The sequence below is a fragment of the Fukomys damarensis genome, unplaced genomic scaffold (genome assembly GCF_012274545.1).
Source record: "Fukomys damarensis isolate Sample0158 unplaced genomic scaffold, DMR_v1.0_HiC HiC_scaffold_23, whole genome shotgun sequence".
Lineage (NCBI taxonomy): Eukaryota > Metazoa > Chordata > Mammalia > Rodentia > Bathyergidae > Fukomys > Fukomys damarensis.
Window position 1 is genome coordinate 50,218,465 of NW_022900935.1, and position 27,189 is coordinate 50,245,653.

The following is a 27,189-nucleotide window of genomic DNA, read 5'->3' on the forward strand; positions in this document are numbered from 1 at the left end:
GCCCAGCCCTCCCCCTTCGGCCCAGGGCTCTTTCTTCCCTGCGGTTCACCCGGTGCTGCCTCACCCGGCAGCCCTTTCCCGCTGAGCTGATAATAGATTCCGAAAGCGAGAGGAGGATACATCCTGACTTCAGTGAGCTTCATTCCCTTACAGATTTCGACTTTTAATGATGACAGTTACTCCTTTAAAAAAAAAACAGGCGCCTGGCCCCGCAGCACTCAGAAGGCAGAGGCAGGAGCATCGCCACAAATTCAAGGCCAGCCTGGGCTACATAGTGAGTTCAAGACCAGCCTAAACTGAATATATAGTGAAATATTTTCTTAAAAAAAAAAAAAATCAGGGTCTGGTTGTGGAGAGTAAAAGATGATATGAAGACAGTGAATCCCGGGAGATTGAATTTAGGGCCTTGTACTGAGCTACAGCCCCATTTTATTAAAAAAAAATTGTTTTGAGTTATGTACTCATTAAGTTGTTAAATTTCCCAGGCTGGGCTTGAGCTTGCAACCCTCCTGTCTCGGCCTCCCAGAGTGCTGGGATTGCAGGTGTGTGCCACCACGCTCATCTCTGGGGGCCCTTCGGAGGCCGCTATTGCAGTGACTTGATCCAAAATGGTGCAGTCACGCAGGTCAGCAGCGGCACTTGGGGCTGAGGACGTAGCTCAGAGCTAGAAGGCTTGCCTAGCGTGCAAAGGCTCTAGATTCCATCCCCAGCACCGCCAATAAGAAAGAAAGAAAAAGAAGGGAAAAAATAGGGCTCTGGTTTCCAATCTTCACTCGTTCATATCCCAGGGAGGTAGGGTGACATTTCAAAGGCTTGAGCTTCAAGCTCTCCAGGAAATAACCAGGAGGAGCTAAAGGGTACCAGGATTTGCTGGTTGTTAAAAGTTCGCCCCTTTGCTCTCTGTCTCTTTGTATATGTAGTTTATTTTTTAAAAGTTATTTTAACTTTTGATGAATCATAAAGAGCAAAATAAAAGACAGGTAATAGGAAGTAGGGGATAGATCTTCCTCAAATGAGAAGAACAAGAGATGCTGGACAGAAGGGAAGGGAAGGGACTGAAAGAGAGCCACATGTTCAGCTTCTTTGGTCTCGTGGAATATAGAGCAAGCCCTCAAACAAATCTGGTCTCTTCTGACATGGATGCCTTTGAAAAACCCAAGCCGATTGTGTTAAAACAGCAATTGCTTTAGCTATGATATTCTACCTGTGGGCCTCGTCCTAGAAGTGTAACTTTTACTCTATACCACCACAAGGTGGCACTCTCGGCAGCCCTTGGTCCTCAACGCTCTCGCGAAAGGGTGTTTTACCGCAGACTTTGTCAGATGAGACCCTGACCGTTAAGCCACGGCTGGTGTTGGAGGTGGGAGTACAGTTCTAACGGCGCACTGTGTCCTTTTGAGCAAGGTTTCTCATATGAGTACCTAGGGATCTTGTTAATCAAGATTCTGTTTTCATAGATGTAGAGTGAAGCCTAAAATTCTGGTTTTTTGTTTGTTTTGAGGCAGAATCTCACTTTGTAGTCAAGACTGGACTTGGACTCACTATGTAGCCCAGGCTGGTCTCGAACTCACAGCGATCCTCCTGCCTCAGCCTCCGGAGTGCTGGGATTACAGGTGTGCACCATCACACCCGGCTCTTCTTTATTTTGAGACAGGGCCTGGCCTCTGTGCCCAGCTGCTACTCTTCAAATTTTATTATATATATATTTTTTAGTTCTGGGAATAAACACAGGGTCTTTGCACTGAGCTACTTCCCCAGCCCTCCTCCCCTTGAACCAGGATCGAACTTGGGACCTTGCACTTGCGAGGCAGGTGGCAGAAAGTCCTTTTTATTTTTGAGAGAGCACTTTGCTAAGTCATTAAGTTACTCAGGCTGGCCTTGAATTTGTACTCCTCCTGCATCAGCCTCCCAGAGGGCTGGGATGACAGACCTGTGCCACCACACCTGGTTTTCTATTAGTTAATTTTCAAGCTATGATTTTAATTTTTATTATGGATGGGAGGTCTTTTTCTCAAAGGGCCCGGGACAGCTGACAAGATGAAAGATCATATGTAGGAACAACCAGGATTCAAGATGGAAGAGATAGCATCTAAAAGAAGAGGGAGTCGGTGTCTGTTGTTAATCACACGAATGGGGTGCAGAGTTTGGCTCTCACTTCATTGGCAGCTGAGGTTGAACAGGAAGCACATTGGGACCCCTTTGTGGTCATTGTCTGACCTAAGAAAGCCCACATACTCAGCAGGGACTCATATCCAAGAGCAGCGGAAATCTGGGAGTGGAAGACCCCGTGTCATTCATCCACTGGGCTCCAAGGTGGAGGAGGCACCAAAAAAGCTCCAAGTCCTGAGTGGAGGATAGTTGTCCTGCTATGCATTCACATTCGCCCCATAGTTCAGGTGAATGGTACTGCCATGATCCAAATGAAAAAGGAAGACGTCAGAGAGTATTTTAAACATGTCTAGGAGCATCTTTCACAAATATCTGAAGTCAGCTGGGCGTAGTGGCACAGGTCTGTAATCCCAACACTCAGGAGGCTGAGGCAGGAGGATCGCTGTGAGTTTAGGCTATCTCGCAGAGGGCCAGAAGGGAAGCCAGTTCTGTAGGTCCAAGTTGTGTGAAGTATTTGCCAGGGTCTCCCAAGAGACGGAGACTACATATCCAGGAAACTCGCTTTTTCTGGGCACCAGGAAGTTGCTTCTGCTAAGGAATAGGAACAAGCCTTATTTTCTGCTGAAGCTCTTTCAAAATCTAGTTCTTTCACAAAGGCTCCGAAGGTCCTATGAATAGCAATGCATATTTTTCTTTCTTCCTGAGTTGAACCTCCAGTATGAAAACCAAACCAAACCACAATTGCAAAAACCCTCACATGGATTTAATTGTCCTTTTAGCACTTGTAGGTTGATAACATATCCCCCAGGCATTTAGGGACCTTTCACAATGACTACAAAGTCCCCAGATCCAGACTGGGGAGATCCACTTCCTGTTACACCAGCAAGGGGGACCCGTGACCATTTGATATTTTCCCCTAGACAAGCACTACTGAAGAAAACATCACTAGTTTTAGGTACTAAGGATTGAATCCAGGGCATTTACACTGAGCTACATCCCTAGCCTGGTTATTTTTTTTGTTTTGAGACAGGCTGTCAAAGTTATGAAGCTGCCTAGGCTATGCTTGAATTTGGGATCCTCCTGCCTCAGCCTCCAGCAGTGCTGAGATTATAGGTGTGTGCTACCAGGCCCAGTTGAGACTGTAAATTCTTTAACATGAATGTCTTGCAAAAGTATTCTATAAAATGAAGCGTCTGAGTGGCTGAGTAGGCTCTCCAGCAGCTATGCAGGCGATTTCTGCAGAAGGCCTGACCTAAGAACACCAAACTTGGTTGCACAATTAATGTCACATGGACTTCATTATCATAAATGAAATATCCAGCCGGGTATGGTGGTGCACACCTGTAATCCTAGCACTTGGGAGGCTGAGTCAGGAGGGTCGCTGTGAGTTTGAGACCAGCCCTGGCTACATAGTGAGTTCCAGGTCAGTCTCAGCTACGTAGTGAGACCCTGTCTCAAAACAACCACCACCAACAACAAAAGATAAAATAAATGAAATATCCTTTTCTGAGCTCCCATTCTTTCAGGCTGTTGGAAAAATTAATGTTGGCCTCAGTTGGAAAATACCTTCCTCTCTCGGGTTGCACAAGAATCTAGAAGGCTCCCCGGGGCCCTGAGAAAACAAGGGAAAGGAGAGCGGTTCTGGCTGTGGTTGGTGCTGAAGCTCCCAGGTCCTCAGAAGGCAGGTGCCTCCCTGGAAGAGGAACCCTCTGTCACATGAGGTGCCTGGGGCCTCTGTCAGGGCCACATGACCCAGGCCTAGGGTCCAGACTCCCGGGTTGCTCCTGCAGCCAGCCATTCCCGAGGAACCGGCCTCTTCTGGGGACTGGGTGGGCTCAGGCTCTGGGGATTCTCCATAGGCTGCAGCTCCCCCTCGGCTGTGGGCCAGGGGCTCCAGAGCTGGGCTTCCTGGGGTTTCCCACAGGGGTGGCAGGGGCAGGAAAGAGTTCGGGGAGAATTCATCTCCACCAAAGGTGCTGCCACGGGAGCCAGAGAAGGGCAGCCTCCCTCGGATCTAAATCCTCAGGGCCACTCCTGCAGAAGAACCGCTTCAGATGCCGAAGACCCCAGACGGTCTACCAAACAGAAGCTTCGTGATCAAAAAAGATCTCCTTTTGCCAATTTCTTAAACTAACTTCGCCAGAGACGAGTGAAAGGAATCTGTCTCAACCCAGGAACGCACACAGCTCATCAAGGGCTGGTGGCGTGACAGTGTGCAGGGACAGCTTTTGTTTCTGGCCTAGCGTGTGTCCTCACTTTGGAAGACACTGAAAGCCATTCTTTTCCTTTTCCTGGGACGGGGCTCCAGACTCTGTAGAAGTCCTGATATTGAAAATTTTCCTAGTGCCACCAATTCTGACCATCCCCCATTAACCTAAGGCCCAAGGAGGGAGTGTTGGTGTACAAGAAAATAGCAGAATCATTTCTGGCACTAAACCAGACCCTCCTGTGCCAAGAGGTTCCAGGAAAACTAGCACATCCCAATCAGGGGAAGTAAGGCAGCGACTGGGGACTTTTCCTAATGAATCCAATAAATCCTTGGGAAAATAACCCACCAAGGGACAAGTATATGTAAACAACTCTGTGTGCTTTTGGAGGGCTCTTGTTTTTCTTTCCTAAAGAGAGAAAAATAGAAAATATCCCATGTATCGACTTTGAAGTAAATAACCAGGAATATAAAACACACCAATAAAGATCAGCCTGTGAACTTGAGCTCTGTTGCTGGCCGGATCCTGGGAGGGAGAGAAAGGAAAAAGACAAAATGGAGGAGAGGACGAAAGGAAAAGTAGGAAGTAGAGCAAGAAGGAGAGAGGGTGTGAGGGAGAGCTCGGAGGGTCAGATAGGAGGACACAATGTTTCCGAGACCAGAGACGCCAAATGCAAGGAAGCAAATCACAGGGAGAAAACACCAGACTGAGAGGCTCCGAGGCCACGCCGAGAGGATCACATAACTGAAGGTTAATCGCTGTTTCCACACCTCTTGGAAACCTGGACAGTCGGAGCTGCCAAGACAGGAGCCCATCCGGCCCATTCCGTCCTGGGCTGGGTCGCATAACGGCCCCCGTGGTGCACATCTTCCCGGAGCCTCAGGCTGAGGATTTATCCGGAAATAGGCTCTTTGGGTGACGGTGAGGCGACACCTCCTCTGGGCGGGCTCTGATTTCAGTACTGGCCTTAGGCGCAGGCCGCGTGCTCGCAATCACACCCATGTGGATGGAGCCCAGGCCGGAGTGGCACAGCTGCAGGCCAAGGGACAGCGAGGATCACTGGCACCACCAGAAGCCAAAGACCCGTTCGTTGTAGGCGGGTGGCCTCACTGACACCTTGATTTCAGACCTCAGGCGTCCAGAGCCACGGAAGCAGAGCTTTCTGTGGTTTCGTGTCACCCAGAGTGTGGTGACGTTTCACGGCGGCCGTGGGCAGAAATAGGACCCCTGGGATGCGTGACACCTTCGAGATCACATAGTCAACGATATGCCAGCCTCTTAGCCCAATACCTTCTATTTTTCTTTAAGGATCTTGTTAGAAAATAAAACAGAATTTTATTGGTTTTCCAGCATCCTTCATCCTGACCGGATATGGCAGGAATGCCTCTTGTGTATTGTCGAAATTCATTTTGAGATAAAAATAAAATTTCCTGCCAACTTATGAAATCTGTAAGAAGGGACAATTCAGGCTTTTGAAATACTTTGGATTATGGTGTCTCTCAATAAATTTACTGCCTGATCTTTTGGAATTTCAAAACAACCTAAGAGACTGTTACCTTTGAGAGACAAAGGCTGTCTTTTTTAAATGTTGAAATCACCAATTAATTTCGAGCGGTTTTCTAAAGACAAGCACAGTCCTGCTGGGAAAACTGGATCGTTGGATGTGAAACTCACTCCTTCATTCCTTCATTCCTCATCCACTTATGTATTGGCGGTGGTGCTGGAGATCAAATCCCGAGTCTGCAGCATGCTAGACAAGCTCTCTCCCACTGAGATCCACTTCCAGCCCCTGAAGTAGACTCTTTGGTAAGAAATATAGTGGCCACTCTTTGAAGTTTGGTTTTTTGGTTTTGTTTTCTGTTTTGCGAGGGGCAGTGCAGGGGAGGGCACAAAACCTTGCGATATAGCTCAGATCGGCCTTGAACTCACCAGGTGGCCCAAGCTGGTCTCAAACTTGCTGTGACCCTCTTGCCTCAGCCTCCCAAATGCTGGGAATGTGCGCATGCACCACCACATCCAGCTGGAGTTTGTAACCGACATCAGAGTGCACGGTGCCTATGTGAGTTCTTAATTATTTACCATCTCTTAGCCCCTTTTGGATCACATCTTCCTTTGAAAAATGGATAAAAGCTATAGATCCTCTCCCAGAAAAGTGCACACCTGCACTATTTTTTGCACTTATTTTTAGGGATTCCCAAGCATAAGCCCCACTTAGCCCCACTCTGCGGGCTCCAGGCTGACGACCGCAACAGCCCGCTGGGAGCCACCCCCTTTCGGTGTTTAGGAAAAGGCTGAATCTGCCCTCTGTGGCAGAAGTTTTTCTCTCCAACATGCTAAGGACACCGGCGGAGGATCTTAGACACGACTTAAGCAGGAGTGCGGTTCTCGCTGAGCACCTTCAGGGACCCCAGGACTGAGGCAGGGCCGTGGGAATCCGGCAGAAACTCCCTTGGACAGCGGCTGAGTCCTAAAGCTGGGCGACACCCGGGAGCCGACGGCGCCCCCCGGCGGTCCCTCGGGGCACTGCCCTCTCTTGCTTGCTCCGGGCCTTCTCCAAGCTCCATCTGTGCTCAGTCAGGCCTTTGGTCAGACCACGCTTCCTCCTGAACTTCCTCGACAGAGTGCCTGTGTGTGCTTTCGTTTTCCACCACAGCCCTTGCCACACTGTACTGTCGCCGCTTTGTGCCTCATCCGCGTCTCTGCTGGGCTCTGGTGCTTGTCCTACCTGACCCTCGGCCTGGTGGTGGCCACGCGGATCTGAGCTTGTTGAGGAAATGGATGAGTAACAGATATTTCCATGCAGGGACCCTTGATCTGGGCACCACTGGCCTTTTGGATCGATCCTTTGTCACAGGACACTGGCCTGTGGACACAGAATGTGTGCTAGCATCTCCTCTTCCCCCACCCCATGCCAGGAGCACATCTACCCGGTATGACTACCAAAAACGTCTCCAGACACTGTCCAGTGACCAGGGGGACACGAAATCGCCCCGGTTGAGAATGAGTGCTTTAACACACGAGTATTAGTCACGATGTCACAGGGCACACTCCAGTGCAGGTCGGGGGGTTCGGTTAGTCAGTCAGTAAACAGTATGTGCTCATGTAATGGGCGGCGGAGCTCTGGAGGCTCCTCAGAAAAGGATAAAAGTTCTACGTTTGCTAAGGACTAAGTCTTTCAGTGAGCAGTGGCACCGGAAGCACAGGAGAGGAAGGTGTTACTATCGAGTTCCACTGCCTGTCCCCCATTCCCACCCCACCTCACGTGGAGGATCTTGGGAAGTGATTATGACAGCCGGTCAGGAAAGCTGAACACAGAAGGCATTTTTAGCCATGATATTAACTAGGGAGGGACCCCTGAGTGTTGTGTGGTTTCCTCCTCAGAAATACAGGTGGCAGGAAATAACAAAGCTGTGTGTCCAGCGGTAGTGCTCAGATGCAGGAATGGGGTCTGAGGAGTTGACACGGGCTCTGGACTCTCCCCAAACCATTGGTGCTTCAGGAGGTTGTTAGAGATCACCTAATCATTCTCTGATCCTTTGGCTTTAACCTGAGCCCGTGGTCCTGTATGACAGTCCTGCGATAACGTCATGCATGTGTGTGGTGGTGGTGGTGGTGAAGAATCACTAGATTTCATCATATTTTCTTTTTTTGAGACAGTCTCACTATGCAGTTCAGACTAGCCTTGAACTTGCAGAGGCCCACCTGCCTCAGCCTCCCAAGTGTTGAGATTACAGTGTGCACCACCTCACACGGCTTCATCGTATTCAAAGGAGTCTCAACTTCTCAAATGTTAGGAGTCATTTTTCTGACATTTGAAAGATGAGGAAACTGAAGCCCAGAGGTTAAAAGGCTGGTTCAGCTTTTCAAAGTTGACACCTGGCAGACCTCTTGCTGCCTTTTTGCCCAGCAGTGTCCTGAGGGCAGTGAAATCTGAGGGACCCTGGATGGGCCCCGAGGACTGGTGAATTAGGAGGGTGGATGCCTGGCCAGGAGAGTTGTCAAATAAAATACAAGGTGGCCTGTTACCCTTGAAACTCACACATAAAAATATTTCAGTGTAAGTCTATACCAAACAGCATCTGAGACTCCAGGTGAAGTGGGTGTCTTGGGTTCTCCCGGACTGAAGCCTGAGGGGTCTTTGAACGCTCCAGGGAGTCTCCCTGCACGCGGCCTCTCAGAAGATGACATCTTACAAGTCTCGGAAGAGTAAAGATCAACTTTATTTAATACAACACCCCTCAGGCTCCCTGCGGCTCTGCTGCCCAGGCGGCCAGGGAGGAGATTTCCTCCTTCCCACCCACTCCGGCCAGCCTCCGAAACATCTCCAGACCTCAGATCACTTCCTCAGCAGGGAATAAATTAAAAAAAAATTAGTAAGAAAAATACACGCTTCGTTTTTCTATTAAAAATCGGATTTGCTGTAGGCAATCATCCCTCATCTTCCGGCCTTCAGTGTGGCGGAGGGAGAACCCTGGCCAGAGCATCGGCGCTGACACCACCTTCCTCCTCCACTCGGACGGCCGGCCTCACCTTCCTGGTGTTTTGGGGGAGTCGCACCCCAGCAGCTCTGTGGTGGGTGAGGTCAGAGGGGGCGTGGCGGTGGGGAGCTGTCTGGTCATTTCCGAGGAACAAACACTATCCAGAGCTTCCGGCCTTCGAAGGACCAAAGAAAAAAACAAAACAACAAAACAAAACAAAAACTAAGCCTAAGAGTAGGCCGTCTGCTGGAAGTGATCGGGTACAAGACAAAACGGGTAGGGGGCGCATGCAGAAATTCTCTATCTGTACAAGACAAAATATTCAAGTTTCTAAAATAGCCCAGGGGCTTGTTTATCTGACCTCCTTGTAGTCTTCTGCACTGCAAGGTTGTTGCAACTGGGAAGGAGGGACCACGCGGGCGACCGGACAGCCCCTCTGGATCTCTTTATGCCTAACATTAACGCAGCAGGATGGATTTGAGAACTGGCGCCTCGGCCTGAGGAATTTCTAGGTTACATGGGAGCAGAGGAGGTTGGTAAGTGCACAGAGCTCTCGGAGTATGGGAATCGTCTGCGCGTCTCGGGATGTGGATGTCCTGCCAGGCACGAGCACCTGCTTTTGCTGTCCTAAGTTCCATCAAGGGAGGCTTCTGCTCGCTGCAAGGACAAAAGACAAAAGAAGCTGGAGTCGCACCCCTAGGACTGCAGATCGCCCCGGCAGACAGACACGCAGAATGGCGGGCAGCACCTCACACCGGAGCCACAAGGTGGTGCAGTCCTGGGCCAGTCCCCCAGCCCGGCCCACACTCGTGTCTGGACCTGTGAGTTTTAAGAGACCTGGCTTCAGGCTCCAGTTCCACCTCTAACTACTCTCTCTAGGTCTGCTTTTTATTATTTTTGTTTGTTTGTTTGTTTTGTTTGTTGAGATAGGGTCTCGCTATGCAGCCCAGGCTGGCCTTGAACTCGTGGTGATCCTCCTGCCTGAGCCTCCGGAGTGCTAGGATCCCAGATTCCAGATTCCCATACTTGGTAGGTATACTTTTTAATTTTAATAATGAAAGAATGAACTTAAATGGTCAAACTTAGATGTTTCAAAGAGGTATGACTCTGTCTTAAGAATGAAACTCTGATGCATTTCAAAGTAGATGAACCTTGAGAGAATCATGCTAAAAGAAATAAGCCAGACATAAAACGACAAATAGCATGATTCCACTTGCTCAATGTACCCAGAACAGCCAGATGCGTAGAGACAGAAGGTGGGACAGTGGTTGCTGGGGGCCAGGGACAGAGGCTTTCAGTCTGAGCAATGGAAATCTTCTGAATGGGAAGATGAAAATTTAGGAGGTGGTTAGTGATAACAGTTGAATAGCAATGTGAATGCACCTAGTGTAACTGCATTATACATTTTAAAATGGTTCAGCCGGGCGTGTGGCGCACGCCTGTGATCCCAGTCCCAGGATCGCTGTGAGTTGGAGACCAGCCTGGGCTTAGACCCTATCTCAAAACACCAATCCCAGCACTCGGGAGGCTGAGGCCGGAGGATCGCTGTGAGTTTGAGACCAGCCTGAGCTACATAGTGAGTTCCAGGTCAGTCTCAGCTACGTAGTGAGACCCTGCCTCAAACAAACAAACAAACAACAACAACAAAAATGATTTAAATGACATTTATATCCACATAAAAAGTTCACCTCTTCTGCCATCTCGCAGTGCTCTTTGACTGCTTCAAATGCTACTCCGGTGAGCTATCCCACTAACAGAACCTGGATCTGACCTGCACTGTTTTCTATGCTGAGGATGCAAAAACCTGCCCCCCAGAACTTGACATATGATCATTATTAACAATACTGCTAGCCGGGCGTGGTGGCGCATGCCTGTAATCCCAGCACTCAGGAGGCTGAGGCAGGAGGATCGCTGTGAGTTGAGACCAGCCTGAGCTACATAGTGAGTTCCAGGTCAGTCTCAACTACATAGTGAGACCGTGTCTCAAAACAACAACAATAACAACAACAAAAATACTGCTACGAGAGAAGCTAGGAGGGCCCTTAGTGAAGTACAGAAGAGTTCAGCAGTGATGAGAGGAGCCAGGTTGGGCAGTGAGGGTGTCACAGAAATGGCGAGAGCTGGCTGCAAAGGTTGAGTTTGGACAAGTGGAAACAGCAGAAGGCCCTGGGCCATGCTCCTGGACCCTCGTGGGCAAAGGACACCCTGCTCCAGTGGATTCGACAGGCACCAGCACAAGGACAGGGGAGGGTTGCCCAGAGTCTGGGGAAGCCCATGGCTGACTTCCTAAGGTGAGCTGAGCTCATGTCTCCATTTTGTTCTGGCCCTCCTGGGTCAGAACAGGATGCAGGACTGAGGGTTCCAACCAGAAGGTCAAGGCTCTGGCTCCTCCTCTGCCAGGAGAAACCCAGAGGAGCAGGCCAAAAAAGCTGTGTTGGCCCCAGAGGGCTGGAGGCCCGCCAGCGCTGGCAGTTAGGCTTGTCCCATTTCCTCCGTCCAGCGGGAGGAGGGAGACCCAACTGTGGTGTCCAGCCTTTCTGCAGGGCCCAGAACTGAGTCCCTCCCCAGGCACCTCTGTTCTCCCTTTCTTGGGGACAGACAGTGCTGGGCACAGCTGCACAACCAATGCCACAGACAGGAAGGGCTTGGCTCGGGGACTCCGAAGTAAAGGTTAACACACTCACATCCGAGGTCTGGGCTTGCTGTGCCTAAGTCAGTGCCCAGCTGTCAGCCATCCAAGTACAGCCATGGAATTGTCCACTTCCGGCCAGAACACGATACAAATCCCCTCGAAAAGCATTTGTTTCCAACACTCTCTAATCCCTAATTAATTGGATCTCTAATCCCTACTTCTAGAAAATACTGCATATGAGTACTTCTGAGGTATTGGGACTGTGTCTGGTGCCCATTTAGTCTTTGCAACAACTAGGTGAGACATTTACCACCCCCAGTTCACAGATGAAGAAACAGAGGTCTGAGGCCGGGCGTGGTGGTGCACGCCTGTAATCCCAGCACTCAGGAGGCTGAAGCAGGAGGATCGCTGTGAGTTCGAGATCAGCCTGAGCTACATCGTGAGTTCCAGGTCAGTCTCAACTACATGAGACCCTGTCTCAAAAAACCAAAAAAAAAAAAAAAGAAAGAAAAAAGAAAAGAAACAGAGGTCTGGAGAAGTTAAGAGTTTGCCCAAAGGGACATGGTTAGCTCCCGGCTAGTTTAGCACAAGTCTGAATGTGGGCCTCTGATTCCTACCTCAAAGCTTGGCTTTGCTTGAATCCCACTCCTCGGGGAAGCAATTGCTTCATTCCACAATGCAGCAGGGACATTTGAGGACCAAATAAAGCAAACTCACCGATCATATCCACTACTGCCAAAGTGGTGAAAAGAAGTTTAAAGTAGAGAACAGCTTTTACACGGCTGCTAAATTTCTCACTGAAGCCTTAATAAAGCCCTGTTAAGTAGTTGCAGTTTTCCTCCTCCTCATCGCCACTTCGTGGATGTGGACGCTTAGGCTTGGGGGAGCCAGGGTTGCCCCAAAGAGGGCTGCAGAGTTGAGAGCCCCTCTTCAGCCTAAGGAAGCCAGCTCCTTGTCAGGCTCCATCGCAGCCCAGCTGCCTGTGGCCCCCAGAGGTAGGTAGGTGAGCAATCCATAAGAAGGCAGGGTTCTCTCCAAGATCTAAGACCCTCACAGGTCTAGAATCACCCGCTTATGTAAGTACAGGGTGTTCTCTTCATGTTATCTGTCTGAGTTGGCCACAAACACGATGTATAAACAAGGCAAAAATGGCAAAGGAAAAGTGAAGTCAGAGTGAGCCATCGAAGCTGGTCAAACAATGCCAAATTAGCAGTTGGCCCAGTGGCTGTCTCATTGTTAAGATATTTCCTCCAATGGCCGTTAAACAAGAGGGAATGATTGTCAGGTTTGATTTCAGGAAGGAAATCCCCTCCCACTTCCCTGCTGGGCAATTCAATTCATTTTCTCCTGACCTGCTCCAGATGATTATTAGGGAAACTATACGTGCTCCTTTTATAAACAAAACCCATGAGCTTCAAAATTCAAAATTCCTTTCCCAGTGGTGGAGGACTCTTTGGCTCCCGCCAAAAGGCTGTCTTTGGGGGAAGGGGGCAGGACCGGCCGGCCTGAGCTCTTAGAATCAGACTTTTGGGCCCAAGGTCCAGCTTCTAGGGAAGAGGAAAGTTCAGTCTAAAGTAAAAAGGTTGGTCCTGCTGGGTGTTGGTCTCCATCGGTGGTAGCGCGGGCTTGGGGACACAGTGACATTTACTGCAGAGGGAAAACACGTTTTTCTCAGTCTCCCACACTGCCTGTGGGGCAGAGTTTCCACTCTCACAACACCGTCACTGCTGGGACAGCACAGTACTTGGGGACGGGAGGACTTGTGGTGTGGACAGAGCCCCGGCCAGGGACCCCTGAGCCCTGGTCTCTGTTCCTGGCTCCGGGTGACGGAGGCCAACTGTTGTGTCCTAATCCAGGCCAGTTTCTTCCTCTATAAATCGGACTCCCCACCCTTGTCATGCAGTGGTCTCTGATTTCGGGAGTCTGGGTGGGTGGGTGTCGTCTAGAAAAAGACGTTCCTTTCATGTTTCTTTTCCTTAAATTGATAGCTTTTCTCCACAAAAAGAATGTCAGTGGCTTCCTGCCTGTCAAATGCATAACAAGCTCTGTTTTACAAGAATTCAGACAGGCAAAAACAAAGGAAGCCAGAGGCCCACTAGAAGGGGTTGCAGAAGTCTTACTAAAAAGCTCCTCCCAGACCCTAAAGTTGTATTTCATAAAACCAATTCCTCATTTCTTAAGACAGCAGCTGCCCTGTTAACGCCTGCACGGCTGCTAAACTCTCAGAAAGGTTGCGCGTGGGAAGGTTAGTGAGAAAAAAGCCTTTGCAGTTTCAGCGTGGGCCTGTGTCATTCTTACTAAGAGAGCAACGAGTGTCCTTGATTCCCAGTTCTCTGAGGGGGATTTCAAGGGTTCCCCTCCTATATGGGCTGAGGTGTAACGATAGAAACAGGTGAGGGAGGTTATTCAAAGTCAGAACTGGCGAAGGTTAGTCAGAGGGTCCTGGTTCAAAACAGACTAGGCCAATATGGGGTAGGAGGAAGATTAGTGGGAAACAGGCTCTGGGGGAATTGGGAAAGTATTTTACTGTTCTGTGAACAGTGTACTTACAGAATGTCTGTTTTCCGCAAAATCTGCAAGACAAAGAATAGCAGGGCAGTGAGCAATGCAAAGATTTGGCTTTTTCCCCAGATTTCAGGGACCAAGGGGGGGGGGACCAGGTCCAGGAAAGAGGGTGAGACAGAAGGGAATGCTTGCTCAGGGTTAGGGGTCCTTTGCCCACAGATACATTGCCAGGGACCCTCCAGTTCCATGTGACAGGCATGTAAAGTCCCTGCCACATTATTTAACACTTTTAAAAGTTTAAAAAATGTAAGTAGCAAGCCAAGTGTGGTGGTGCACGCCTGTAATCCCAGCGCTCAGGAGACTGAGGCAGGCGGATCGCTGTGAGTTCGAGACCAGCCTGGGCTACACAGTGAGTTCAGCATGAGCTTGAACTACAGGTGAGACCCTGTCTCAGAAAAACAAAAGAAAAAGGGGGTGGATTTATCTCAGTGGTTCCACCACCTGCCTTGCAAGCGCAAGTACCTGAGTTCGATCCCCGGTATCAAAAAATAAATAAATAAATAAAGCAGAAACAAAAAAATAAAATAGCAGATACACTTTAAGAAAAAAGTTGAAAATTACAGGAAAGTGGGAAATAAAGCACCCCTGGAAAGTAAGAATAAAACCTCTAGTCCCATCCTCCGAACCCTGCTGACACCTTCCCTGGTTATTTTTACTGAGTAGACTTTTTATTTTTAATTTTTTGTTTTCTTTTCTTTTCTTTTTTTTTTAGACAAGGTCTCACTATGTAGTTGAGACTGACCTGGAACTCACTCTGTAGCCCAGGCTGGTCTCGAACTCACAGCGATCCTCCTGCCTCAACCTCCCGAGTGCTGGGATTACAGGCGTGCGCCACCACGCCCAGCTGTAGACTTCTTTTTGAAGGGGGCAGTTACATGGTAAATGACATTTTATATCCTATCTTTTTCTTTTTGGAGAAAAAGTCTTACTGTGCAGTTCAGACTGACCTTGAACTCACAGCCATCTTCTAGCCTCAGCTTCCCAAGTGCTGGGATTATAGGTATGCACCACCATACCTGGCTTCTTTTTTATGTGACATGACTTTATAAGCATTTCTGGTACCTTCTTAAACAGCTGTTAAAGTAGCAAGATTATATTTGTTAAATGGGCGTGCAAGGGTTTATTTAACCAGTTCCTTACTTCCAAAAGTTAGAATGTTAAACTGAGCAGACAGGAAGCTGTGTGAAGGGTGAGTGGTCACTGCCTGCATTAGTCAGAGGCAACTTTCACTGCAAAGGACAAGCAAGGGGATGGTCTGCCCCTCTGGAGAGGACCAGGCTCCCCACTCGCACCAGAATGCCTGGATTCTGGGCACAGACTTGAAGATACAGCAGCTACGGGACCTCGTCTGCTGCCTGGGAAGGCCTGAGAGAAGGCGCTGCTGCTCTTAAAAGTGGGGCAAGAGGCCTCGGTTTGTACCCAGGCCCACAGGCTCAAAACCCAGTTCAGTGTGGGCCTCGGGCAGGCTCCGGGGCCTTCTGTCACTGCAGGCACCACCTTTGGTTTCTCTGATTTTAAAATGTCCTGTTTCCACAGGTCTACTTCCTTGTAAACCTCATCTTCTCACATTCCACTGCGCCTGCCCTAGAGGAAACGGGACCAGAAGTTCCCAAGGCAGACCTCTCCTGCCTCGGCCGGGCCAGAGTCCTGTGGCAAAGGCCAGCTAGGCCCATCAGCCCGTTCCCGGGGTGGAGCCCCAGAGAGGTTGCCTGGGAGGAAGAGGAACCCCCCCGTGCTCCAGCTCTTCTCCCACATCTCATGGGCTCTGGAGCCAGGCACAAGCGGGGAAGAGGCTCAAGACTGCATTTCCTAAAGCAATTTGAACACGAAATGCTTTACATTCATTATATTTGCTGATATGAATGGAAATCCAAATCTGCACTTACTTGTAGTTTCTGTTTCTTTTTGGTAATAGAGCAATCACCATAAAAATAGAATTTGGTGGGTAGCACCTTCAGTGTCTGCATGAAATACTCTCTTACACCTTGGATGCTGGAGGAGGAGGTACCTCCCTGAGGGGCAGGTTGGCAGTGCCCGAGGGCCCAGCTGGCTCTGGGCCTCACAGGATGGGTGGAGACCAACTCAAATGTTCTCTCCCTCTCTAGGACTTGGCCTAGAGGCCTTCTTTTCTTTGGTTCTTTCTTGATGACCATTTCCTGTTGTGACTATTCTCAACCCCGCCACTTGTTACACAGGGTGGCAGGGAAGGCAGGGGGGCCAAGGGTTTCTGTCCTGTGAGGTCTGAATTCCACCTCGGAAGTCTGAATTCCAAGCAGAAAGAGTGCAGCCCTGGAAGGCTGAGGGAGCTGAATCTCAGATGGGAAGGGGGCCCTGTCCGACTCAGGATGGCACGAGGACCTGGAGTAAGACTGTCTCTCCCAGGACCAGGGGGATGGGTAGGAAGCCGCCAGGTCACCCACCAAGGTGAGCACAAAGAAACAAACAGCTGGCGTCCGGAGAAGAGATCTCTTGTGGGACAGTCCCAGGAGGTGAAGCCCCTCAGTGTTGAAGTCCCGTTGCCTCTGCTCACTGGATGCTATAGCTTTGCCCTCCTCCAGCCAAGTTAGGACAAACAAAAATATTCCGGGGTTGCTGGAAAGCTCAGGAGTAGAGTGCCGGCTGAGCTCATGTGGGGCCCTGCCTGGTTCCATCCCCAGGGTCACAAAGTAAATATCCTATCAGGAAGCGGTGAGCATGGGTCCCTTGGCCCTAAGAAGCTAAAGCTTACTGAGGGGCAGGTGCTCTTCCTGAGCCCAACTCAGCTACTGCGTGGCTCTCTCTGTTCTCGGGTCTCTCGGTTTGGTGTCTTTCTCACATGCTTTTCCTAATTCTGAGACTTCTTCCCCTTTCCCTCCTGAACAGCAGGGCACAGGCCATAGGCATGGACGGTGTAGCAGCTGGAAGGGAAAAAAAGAAGCCCTACAGTTTCTTTCCCGCAGACTAAGTGTTAATTACGGGGATGAGATGTTGCCTCAGCTATAAGTCAACACGCAGCGGGCTCCCAACAAAACAGCAGGTTAGCACAGCCCTGGCCGTGACCTGGAGGGGACACTGAAGGCCTGAGTCAGGACAGACGCTGCCCCTCCTTACTTTAAGGAGGCCACCTGCCCACCACAGTCCTTACCCACCCAAGGCCCACTGAGGTGCCCACCCGAGCAAGAGGCATTTTATTCAGATTCGATGAGAAAACTGTCAGAGGCAAAGCGAGGGTGAGAGCCGAGGCACACAACCCAATAAGGGGAGAGCTGCCAGCAGAACCCAGTCTGCATGTCTTACTCAGGGGGTTTTCCAAGAGGTTCACGGTACAAAGAGCCACCCAAGCTGCTCCAGCTAACATGAGGACACCAGCACCACAGTTAAGTTGGCCCTGGGGTCCGGGATGGAATTCGGACTTGAGGGAAAACTTGGGCTTGTGAGTATCTACGCAGTTTGATTCAAGGGAGAAGCTGGGGTGGGTTAAGAACTAGAATTAGCTCCAAGGGTGCCTACCCAGGAACTAATTTAGTCTCTTAAGAAGAGCCTGATTGCAACCTTGGGATGGTGGTGCCTCTCTGTAATTCTAGCTACTTGGGAGGATGAGGCAGGAGGATTGCAAACTGGAACCCAACCTGGGCAACTTAGCAAGAGCTTGACTCAAATTTTTAAAAGACCACGGGTGCAGCTCAGTGATTTCTGAGTTCATTCCCCCGTACTGGGGGTGGGGGCCACTCAGGCAGAAGGGTCTGGAATGACCAAGGCAAAGTCATATGACCTATGTCTAGACTGAATGTTGGGATTGGAAGGGACCTTAAGGTCACAGGCTTGACCTCATGTGACAGATAAAAAAGCTGAGCTTGGCCAAATTCACAAAGATACAGGGTAGAATGGCGGCTTCTGGGGTGGGGAGAAGGAGTTATTGCTTTATGGGTGTGGAGGTTTGTTTTGGAAAGTTGGAAAGGTTCTGGAGGTGGAGGTGGGGATGGTTGCCCAACAAAACGAACAGACTTAAGGCTCTGAACCGTGCACTTGGAAATGGTTGACACGGTGTTATGTCTATTTTACAGTGAAAAAAATAATAGCAAAAATGCTAAGCCTGGAACATAAAGCCCAAACTCACAGACCAGCAGCTCTCACGACCTGTAAGCTCACCCAGGGACTCCTGCCTTTTTGGCTGCCCTCCCCCAAGTCTCTCTCGGGCCCTGTCCTGGGGCTGCTCCTTGGAGAAAGGCCTGCCCATGCCCTTTAGCTTATCAGGGGGAGTGGTTTTCCTTTGTATCGCTCCTCAGGGGAAAAGGGGTTCAACAGCCAGAACTATGCCCCACCTAGCCAGATGAGCCATTTCCCAAAATAGCCCCCGCTGTAGTGCTGCTGTTGGAAGACGGTGTGGAAAGAGACAGAAACATTCACTAAGATCCCATTCTGTACTCAGGGGGCCAGATGATCTGCCCAAGCCCCTGCCCTCACCAGGACCTCATTTTATTGAGAGGTTATGCTACCACACATGTAGTGGTTCTGGATTTCCCTGCCAGCCAGCCACTCCTGAGCAATTGCTCCAGGATTTACAGGGAATAGGAAAGGCCCTAGTTGGGCTGGGGATTTAGCTCAGTGGTGCTGCCACAAGTACAAGGTCCTGAGTTCGATCCCCAGTACAAAGAAAGCAAGCAAGCGAGCAAGAAAGAAAGAAAAGCCAGGTGTGGTAGCACACGCCTGTAATCCCAGCACTCGGGAGGCTGAGGCAGGAGGATCACTGCAAGTTCCAGACCAGCCTGGGCTACATAGTGAGTTCCAGGTCAGTCTCCACTACATAGATCCTGTCTCAAACAAACAAACAACAGAAAAAAGAAAACCCTCTCTAAACCTAAAGGAAATTAGGTTATGGAGAGAAAAAATAATAATAATATGCAACAACAGAGACAGTCTATACAAACAGAGGGACACCAGTGCAAGGAGCTGCTGAAGAAATCCGAGCGATGACCCATGTGGAGATGATTGTACGATTATGAGGATGCATGGGATCTCTAATAAGATTGGAGGGGAGTTTTAATGACTGTGGAATGAGGCTGAGTGTGGAAAAAGCCCAAGGAAGAATTATCAGGAGCTGAAGGACCTGGCTCCTCGGAGAATCATCTTTGCTTTCTAGGTGAGAGGGACCTGACCTGGAGTGAGGTGCAGAGGAAAGGAGAGCGTGTAGAAGCTGGTTTAGGGTAAGGAAGTCCCAGGGAACAGAGGAGCACAATCCCCCGAACAGATACCTGCCCTTCTGCCCTTTTGCAAATCATTCAGAGGAAAAGAAAAAGGAATCAGCCTTGGCCTGTCAGGTCCTCAGCAGCAACGGAGAGGAAATATTCAGAAACAGGAAGCCCCTTGGCTTCCAGGACAATATCCTTAGGTGAAGTCAGGCCGCAGGCTTAAGGCAGCTGCAGGTCCTAAGGGTGGATCCCATGAAAGACTCTGGGCTTTCTCCACACTCAGCCCCCAGCAGGGTAGAGCCCTGGGGTTCTTCATGGGGCTGGAGAGTTTGTTGCAACGGGACCAGAGCCCTAACTGTTCCCTAGGGCTCAGCTGGGGCCGGGAGAGCAGCCCAGTCTGGGATGTGGAGACTACTCTAGTCTAGTCCTGGCCCAGGCCCTGTGCTCTAGGGCCCAAGTTCCTCCACTGCTTTGAAGCTAAACTGAATGCTCATCAGTCAGCAGGGGTAGTATACTAACTACTGGGGATAAGTAGTGACATCTCCAGGGATCTTATCCTTTTAGACAGGGTCTTACTGCACGGTTCAGGCTGGCCTTGAACTCACTATGTAGCCTAGACTGGCCCCAAACTTGCAGCAATCTCCTGCCTCCGCCTCCTGAGTGCCGGGGTCCTGTGGTCTTATCTTATCCCCTCTTCTCATTCTCGTGAAATAATTGAAGAAACCGAGTCTCCGAGGGCTAAGAAATCTTGGTCAAAGTCACACTGCTAATAAGTGGCAGCAGTAGGATAGAGGCTCCACATCTTTCAGCAAAGCCAAGGCTCTTCGCCAGAATAGTATTAGGTTGGGTTCTACAATGCCTGTGGTTCCAGTTTTGCAAAAGCTCAGGACTGAGTAATCTAGAACCAACTCGGGGACTCCAAGAGAACCCACCCGAAGGCCTGACTGCCCTAGAGCAGAGGCCAGAAATCAGACTTTGCAGTGCACTTTGAAATATGCACTTTGGCAATAAAGATGATTTTGAGTTGAGGGCAAATGAAAATTAACTGATGTACAAAGGCGCCTTTCCAGAGCTTTCTTGTCTGACTAAAAGCACTAACATTTGAACCATGGAGACTGCTGCAAACGCCCCGGCCAAGGAAGATTTAAGGCCAGGAAGACAGAAATGTGCTGAGATGGACCTGCACAAAAACACCTCTCTCTCCTACTTCTCCCCAGATATTTACCTCCCCTTGGATGCCCAGAGCCCCTTTCCCTTTGTTAAGAAGCTGTGTAGGCTGGGCATGGTGGTGCATGCCTGTAATCCCAGCACTCAGGAGGCTGAGGCAGGAGGATCGCTGTGAGTTTGAGGCCAGCCCGGGCTACATAGTGAGTTCCAGGTCAGTCTCAACTACATAGTGAGACCCTGTCTCAAAAAAAACAAAAACAAATGACAACAACAACAACAAAAAAAAAACCATTTTGCCGGCTCTAAGTATACTGAGAATGTAAAACAACAGGTACTCAAGCCGAAAACTCTCCAGAAAATGTTTTTCAAAATTCATTCAGTGTCAAGTTCCACAAGAGGCTAAGTTTCTGCTCTAGTCATGGATAGACTAATTTTTTTTTTTTTAAAGATGCATTAAGGGGTGATAACCATTTGAGATAGAATGTAGGTTACTCGGGTCATTGAACAGATCTTTTAAAGCTGCATTTCTCAAATGCTGGTGGTGTCAGGAACAAGCCCCGGGAGGTTATTGAGTTTGGATTCTAGAGAATCTGATTCCGTGGATCTGGGCTGGACCCGAACTGCTGCAGCTGCTGCTGGTTCAGAGCCAAAGCTCAGAGCAGCCATTTTTTACAGACATTCCCCAGCTGAGTTAGAATCCCTTTCAAAGAATTCATTACATGGTAAGTCTATCGTACAAAGCCAGAGAGTCACAGAACTATTATTTCCCCTGGTGTGTTATGCTTTTAGGCATGCTGACTTACCTTCCGAATTTCAAAGCAGTCTGTCGATTGCATTTTACCAGACTCCATGAAACCGGTACAGAAAATGAAACCGGTGCTTCTCTGGTCCATGCCTGCCTGAACGCCCTTCGGCAAGGACGACAGGAGCCAGAGAGAGGCAAAGGAAGCAAAGGAAGTGGGAGAGGATGTGTAAACCCACCCCCAGCCCTGAAGCCAGTGCACTCACTAGGGTCGGCTCTCCGGATCTCACTGTACACAGTGTCTGTGCCCTTCGTTCCTAGAGCTGGAAAAGGGACCAGGCATAAGTTAGTAGTCGTCTCTGGGCCCCAGGCCAGCACACTGAGGTATCTACCACCCACCCCAGCAGTGCCTGTGTCCAGGAGCAGCAAGACCTTGTCGTTCCCAGCCTCAGAAGATCCCGGTCTAACCAGAGTCACTCAGACCGGAAGCAGGAGGCCCACAGCCACCGTGAGACAGGGCTGCCTGCAGAGAGGAGCCCTGGACGTGAGAGTCCAAGTTCCCCGAAGCCCCCAGCTCAGTGGCTGCACCCTCTTTGTCTGCCACAGCGACCCAGTGTCAGGGGGTCCGCCAGGGCTGGGTTATAGCCTTTCACTGTCCTCAGTCTGGACCCCGAAATCTAGACCTGGATCCCCAGGTCTAGCCCTGTCATCACAGTGACAATGACAATCAGTTGGGCCCGTGGAAGACTAGCAGTTCTGGCTGGACTTGCTAAGAATCCACTGGAGAATCTGAGCCCTCAGGTCTGGGGCAGACCTGGAGCTGGTGTTTCTAAAAGCTCCCCAGGAGATTCTAATAGGCAGCCAGGGTTGAGATCCTCCGGGCTAGATTATTTTCAGATCAGGTGTGAATTACATCCAGAGGTGACTTGCAGGCTTGGGAGATAAAGAACACCCTAGGGCCGCTCATTTTTTCACGTGGAGGTGTACACCCAGCCAAGTACATATACAGGGTTTCTGTACACACCTGTGCACAGTGTGTGCACGTGCGTGTACCATGTAAACCTTCATGCGGTGTTCACACACAGTTCGCCTCTGTGCACAGTGGCCACACTCACGACATGCAGGAGCACACCCATGCGCACTCACAAACCCCGAGGAACCAGGGTGGGACCTGACGGCTTCCCAGCCCCTCTCACTACATGAAAGACCAGGAAGTCTCGCTGTAGAAGGGAACTTCACATGGGTGAGAAAAGCCCATGGGTGGGCCCAGCTGGGGAAAGGGACCCCACGGAGGAGCTAGGGAAGGGGATGGTGAATCGGAGAGAAGGCTGTATGTTGGGGTGGCCGAGAGACCTTTCTGGTCACCCTGGAGACACGAGCACTCTCTGGGCGCAGGAGGTGGAGCATGACTCCCTTACATCGCTTATTAGTTTGTACTGGATTGGGCTGCGCTGCTGGTTTCTGCCGCTGCCCCGGCCCCTCCTGTCCTGCCCAGCTCAGCTGCTGTCTCCCTCCTCTTGCTGCCTCGTGGCAGCAGCTGCCTGCTAATGACTAAACCAGGACAGCAGCCTGTTTGTCTCTGCTGTCAGCAGCGTTTCCGGACGGAGCTATATTTTAGCCTCTGTTTTTCTGTGTTAAAAGAGAAAGAGATGGCTTCGACATCATGGGGTTTTCCCAGCAATTAGTCTCAGAGCAAACAGCAGCAAACCCGGGTTTAACAAGTTCCTTCCTGCCCCTCCTCTAACCCACAGGGACCACTTGGCCGGCTGCCAGCAGGTTTGGAGCTTCTCTGTGGTCGGAGGAGGAGGAGGCCTGGAGGACAGGACACTGGGTCAGCCAAGACCGGGTCACCCTAGCTCATCACTGGCCTCGAACCCACACAGCCCTCTCCTCACCTATGCCCCACTCCCCACCCGTGGGAAGGCAAGGAGCCAACGCCAGAGGCTTGGGCCTGTCCTCCCCACTGTCACTGAGCTCCAAGGAGGAGACTGGAATAAGAAAACGCAGGTGATCATGGACCTACGAAATACATCTGTCGGCCCCGAAAGCTCTAAGAGGTTTGCGCTCACTGCTCTAGAGACCCCTCATTGCCACCTGAGTGACAGGAGTCCCGGCTCTACCCAGGCCCTTGCTGTGCACACAGCCCTTCTGTGCAAGGTGGGAAATGCATCCAATCGGTTTGGATGCAACTTGTGTCTGCAGAACTTGATGAGGAAAGCATAAGGCACTTCTCTCTGCCTGCACCTTAGCCTGGGAATTTTGATACCTCACCTTCCCCTCCGTCCCCGTCTACTTTAAGCAAGAAAAAGAAAACCAGATGCCACTAACACGGACACATTCCTAATGGAGAAGGGACACTTTTCCAAGGGCAGAACCCTGCTTCCTTCCTTCTTTCTTCTTCAGTTTCCTTAGGCCCAAAGCCTGGCAGGCATGCTGCGCAGCCCTGGGTTCCGCTGGTGTGGCCCAGTCAGAGTGGAGCAAAAGCAGGGCCTGGGCCTCTGCAGGAGAAGCCAAGGCCGGATGTAGAGCCCAGGTTAATAGGAGGCTCCACCGCTACTGCAGGTACAGAGGACAAGCAGTAACTGGGCTCTCTGTCCTCGGGCTTTACCATCCGCTGCAGCCCTCAGCAGAGTCGGGGACTGTGTTTCCCACTTACACTGACAGCCTGAGTGGCCCCGCTCCCTCGCTACCCTTCGGCTTCCCTGACATCCCTTAGGAATAAGCCGCTCTCCCGCCCAGGATGAAGGGTGAAGGGGTGTGTGCCTGCCGGCTGGGTCAGGGCACCGTCCCACCCGTCATAGCCCACGTCAACTCGCTGCCGAGCACCAGGCCCCTGTGAGCTCTCCTTTTAGCAGTTTCCAGGAGACTCAAACTTAACCCAAAGGAATCAGATCTCCTAATGAGTCTGTTCCTCCCAGCCTCCGGCTTTGCAGCCCTCTCTGGAGTTGCTCCATCAAGAAACCTGCAGGAGGGCCGGGGATCTAGCTCAGTGGTTCCGCCTCCTGCCTTGCAAGCGCAAGGACCCAAGTTCGATCCCCGGTACAAAACAAAACAAAACAAAAAACCCTGCAGCAAATCGGTCTCTCCTGACCTCACCATACTATCGTCATGGGTGCTGTGACCCACCTCCGAAACGTAACTAGAACGCTTGCTGCCGACACCTTGCCTCTGCCCTAGTCCCCTCCCCTCCACATTTCAGTCTCGCTGCTTCCGTTTTTGGCCCCTTCAATGTTTCTACACAGGCCATGAAGATGGTTTTTAAGGAAGGAAACTGGAACCAGCCACATCCTTGCCTAAAGCCTGACCCAAACACCGCCGAATCCATTTAAAATAGGGTGCAAAGGGGCCGGAGATTTAGCTCAGTGGTTCTGCTGCCTGCTCGCAAGCGCAAGGTCCCGAGTTCGATCTCTGGTACCAAAAAAATAAATAAATAAAATTCAAAATAAAATAGGGCGCAAAGAAAACCGTAAACACCCTCTGCGTGCCAGTCCAGCAATCCCCCTACCTCCTCTTTGTCTCTTTGCACACACACAAGCCCCCTTCCAGACCCTTTTTTTTGGTACTGTAGATTGAACCTAAGGCCTTTGCACCCAGTACATCTTCAGCCTTTTTTACATTTTGAGGTAAGGTCTTGCTAAACCGTTAGGGTGCCCAAGCTGGGATCGGACTTATGATCTCCCAGGGGGCCAGACTACAGGTGCACGCCACCACTCGCAGCTGTCCCTTCAGATCTTAAATGAGCCAACCTCTGAGCCACCTTACACCTCCCTATTTCCTGGGTGCTCCTAGCCCTCCCTCCTGGTGGAGCCTCAGCGAAGGCTCTGTGAACTACCCAGAAAGGCCAGAGAAGTCTCTTTGCGCCTTCTCACTGCACCCCATTCTGCTCCCTCTGAGCACTAATGATCACCTGGGACCATGGCTGGTCCTTCACCCTTATTTGTTATTTCACAAGTGAATGGAAGAACTTCAGGCCTGTCATTTCCCCTACCGTTGCAGGTACAATGGAGACTTAGGAGCAGAATCCCCCTGTGTAGCTGCGTGAATTAAGAAGTATACAACTACGGCCGGGCGTGGTGGTGCACGCCTGTGATCCCAGCACTCGGGAGGCTGAGGCAGGAGGATCGCTGTGAGTTTGAGACCAGCCTGGGAGATGTAGTGAGTTCCAGGTCAGTCTCAACTACATAGTGAGACCCTGTCTCAAAAACAAACAAACAAAAAAAAAAGCAGTCCACAGCTGGGGACTCTTCCAACTGAAGACCATGAGAAAGGAGTACAGCACACAGCCCAGGACTGTTTGGGCACTGCTGACACAGTGCCCAGAGCCACGCTGTGCGAGAGGAGGGAGGGCTCTGAAATCCCGCCAGACCGTGGAGCGAGAAGCAGCTCTGGCCAATGACGGGCAGACCTGTGTGGCTGAAGACCCAGCCCAGCCGTATCCTCAGTGGGAAAGGAAAGGGATGGTACCAGACCTCAGGAGCGTTCCAGCAGGGCCGGAAGGCTTGGCATGGCTGTTTCCTTCCGGCGTGCTGGAGCTCTGGGGAGCCAAGAGGCAGGAGGCTAGCAGAGGGGCCCTGTTTTCCAGTGCCAAGGGCAGCTGGGCCTGATGTCCTGCGGACCAGCCTACTGCATCAATCTCCTGGTGCCTATCCAGAGCAAAGGACCACCAGGCTGCCTGTCCCCAAGAGAGCTATACACACAAGGTACAAATCCAGCCCCACCATTCAGACTGAAAGGGTTTGGGGGCTTTTGGATTCTTTACCCAAGTGTCCCTCTCAAGGGCAGAGTCCTCTGTGCCTTCAAACACGCACTTGATTGACACCCATTTGGTCTCCTCAGGTGACTGCTAGGTTCAGGCTGTGTTTGGCAAGGTGCTACCTCTGGGACAGAAGTCTGAACAAGCTAGGTGTGGTGGCATATGCCTGTAACCCCAGCACTCTGGGAGGCTGAGGCAGGAGGATTGCAAGTTTGAGGCCAGCCTGGGCAACTTAGCAAGACCGTGTCTCAAAACTAAAAAATTAAAAATGGGACTGGGACGTAGCTCAGTCACTCACTGTCTGCAATCTAGTGACTGCTAACTACAAAGTACCTGTTGTTAGTGGTTCCATAGTTAATTCTTATTAGACTTTTATAGCTCCAGCCTTAGGGACATCCAGGAGACCCTTCTCACGGAGCACAGCACCCCCACCACAGCACCCACCCAACCAAGAACAAGGCAGGGGTTTTGCTCACCCCAGAGGGATGCTTACCGTGGTGGGGCTCCGCTGAGGATATTTCCACCTCTGTGTACTCCACATCTGAGTTTGGAGAGTCTGTTCAAAGGGACCACAGCAACCTGCGTTTAGGCAGTGTCTCCCTTGGGGGACGCCTCCCCAAAGCCCCTTGACTGAGTTTTGGGAGTGAGTGATGTATGTGTGTGTGACTCTGGATTCGTCCACTGATTGGTTTAACATGGGTGTGGGTGACGGATTTACTGCGGAGGGAAGAGCCACCGTGGGTGTGGGTGGCACCAACCAATGCGCTTGTAGCCTGGATGGAATAAAAAGGAAAGCGCGCTGCTTCCTGCCTGCCACGGACTGTCTCTCTCTGCCATGTCCCACAACCATGCCACCCGGCCTTGGAGCCAGCCAACTGAGAGCTAAAATAAACCCTCCTCCGTTAATTTGTGGGTATCAGGTATTTTGTCCCAGAAAGGAGAAAATAACTAAGACAACCTGGTTCTTTCCTGCTTGGATTTGGGTTGTGTTTCCATTGAGGGCCCCAGATAGCATCTTTGGAGAATTACCTGGTCACATCAATTTTATACATGAGTTAGTTACAGGGTCATTAAAAAGGCTGGGAAGTTATCCAGCTGCTTTAAAATTTTAGTTTTCTCTTTTCTTATAGGTCTTTTCTTTAAATGCAAAAGTTTCTAATAAAACACTCAACTAGATAATTACCTTTACTTTCATTTAATGGTTTCATTGCATGGTTTCCAACTTCATCACTGTAATCTAGGTGAAAAATAACAATTAATTGGGATGTGTGACAATAGAAATTCTAGTTTTCTATAACTTTAAAAATTCAACCAGACAAGAACCTGAGTTCGATCCCTGGTACAAAAAAAAAAAAAAAAAAAAAAAAA

The 27,189-nt window shown here is 50.4% G+C and overlaps 1 protein-coding gene across 4 annotated transcripts in view; it reads right to left on the bottom strand.

Annotated features, from left to right (window-relative positions):
* Window positions 1-8,529: 8,529 nt before the first annotated feature.
* Window positions 8,530-27,189, bottom strand: part of Pecam1 (platelet and endothelial cell adhesion molecule 1) — an 89,442-nt gene continuing 70,782 nt past the window's right edge. For 3 of the 4 annotated variants that reach the window (XM_010616772.3, XM_010616771.3, XM_010616769.3), the window contains 5 exons: window positions 27,005-27,058; window positions 26,315-26,377; window positions 21,335-21,391; window positions 13,977-13,999; window positions 8,530-9,451 (listed from right to left, as the gene is read on the bottom strand). In XM_010616772.3, the coding sequence (XP_010615074.1) occupies window positions 9,422-9,451; window positions 13,977-13,999; window positions 21,335-21,391; window positions 26,315-26,377; window positions 27,005-27,058 (227 nt within the window). In that variant the 3' untranslated portion in view covers window positions 8,530-9,421. The remainder of the gene's footprint in view (window positions 9,452-13,976; window positions 14,000-21,334; window positions 21,392-26,314; window positions 26,378-27,004; window positions 27,059-27,189) is intronic. The other variant, XM_033767217.1, reaches the window with a different exon arrangement.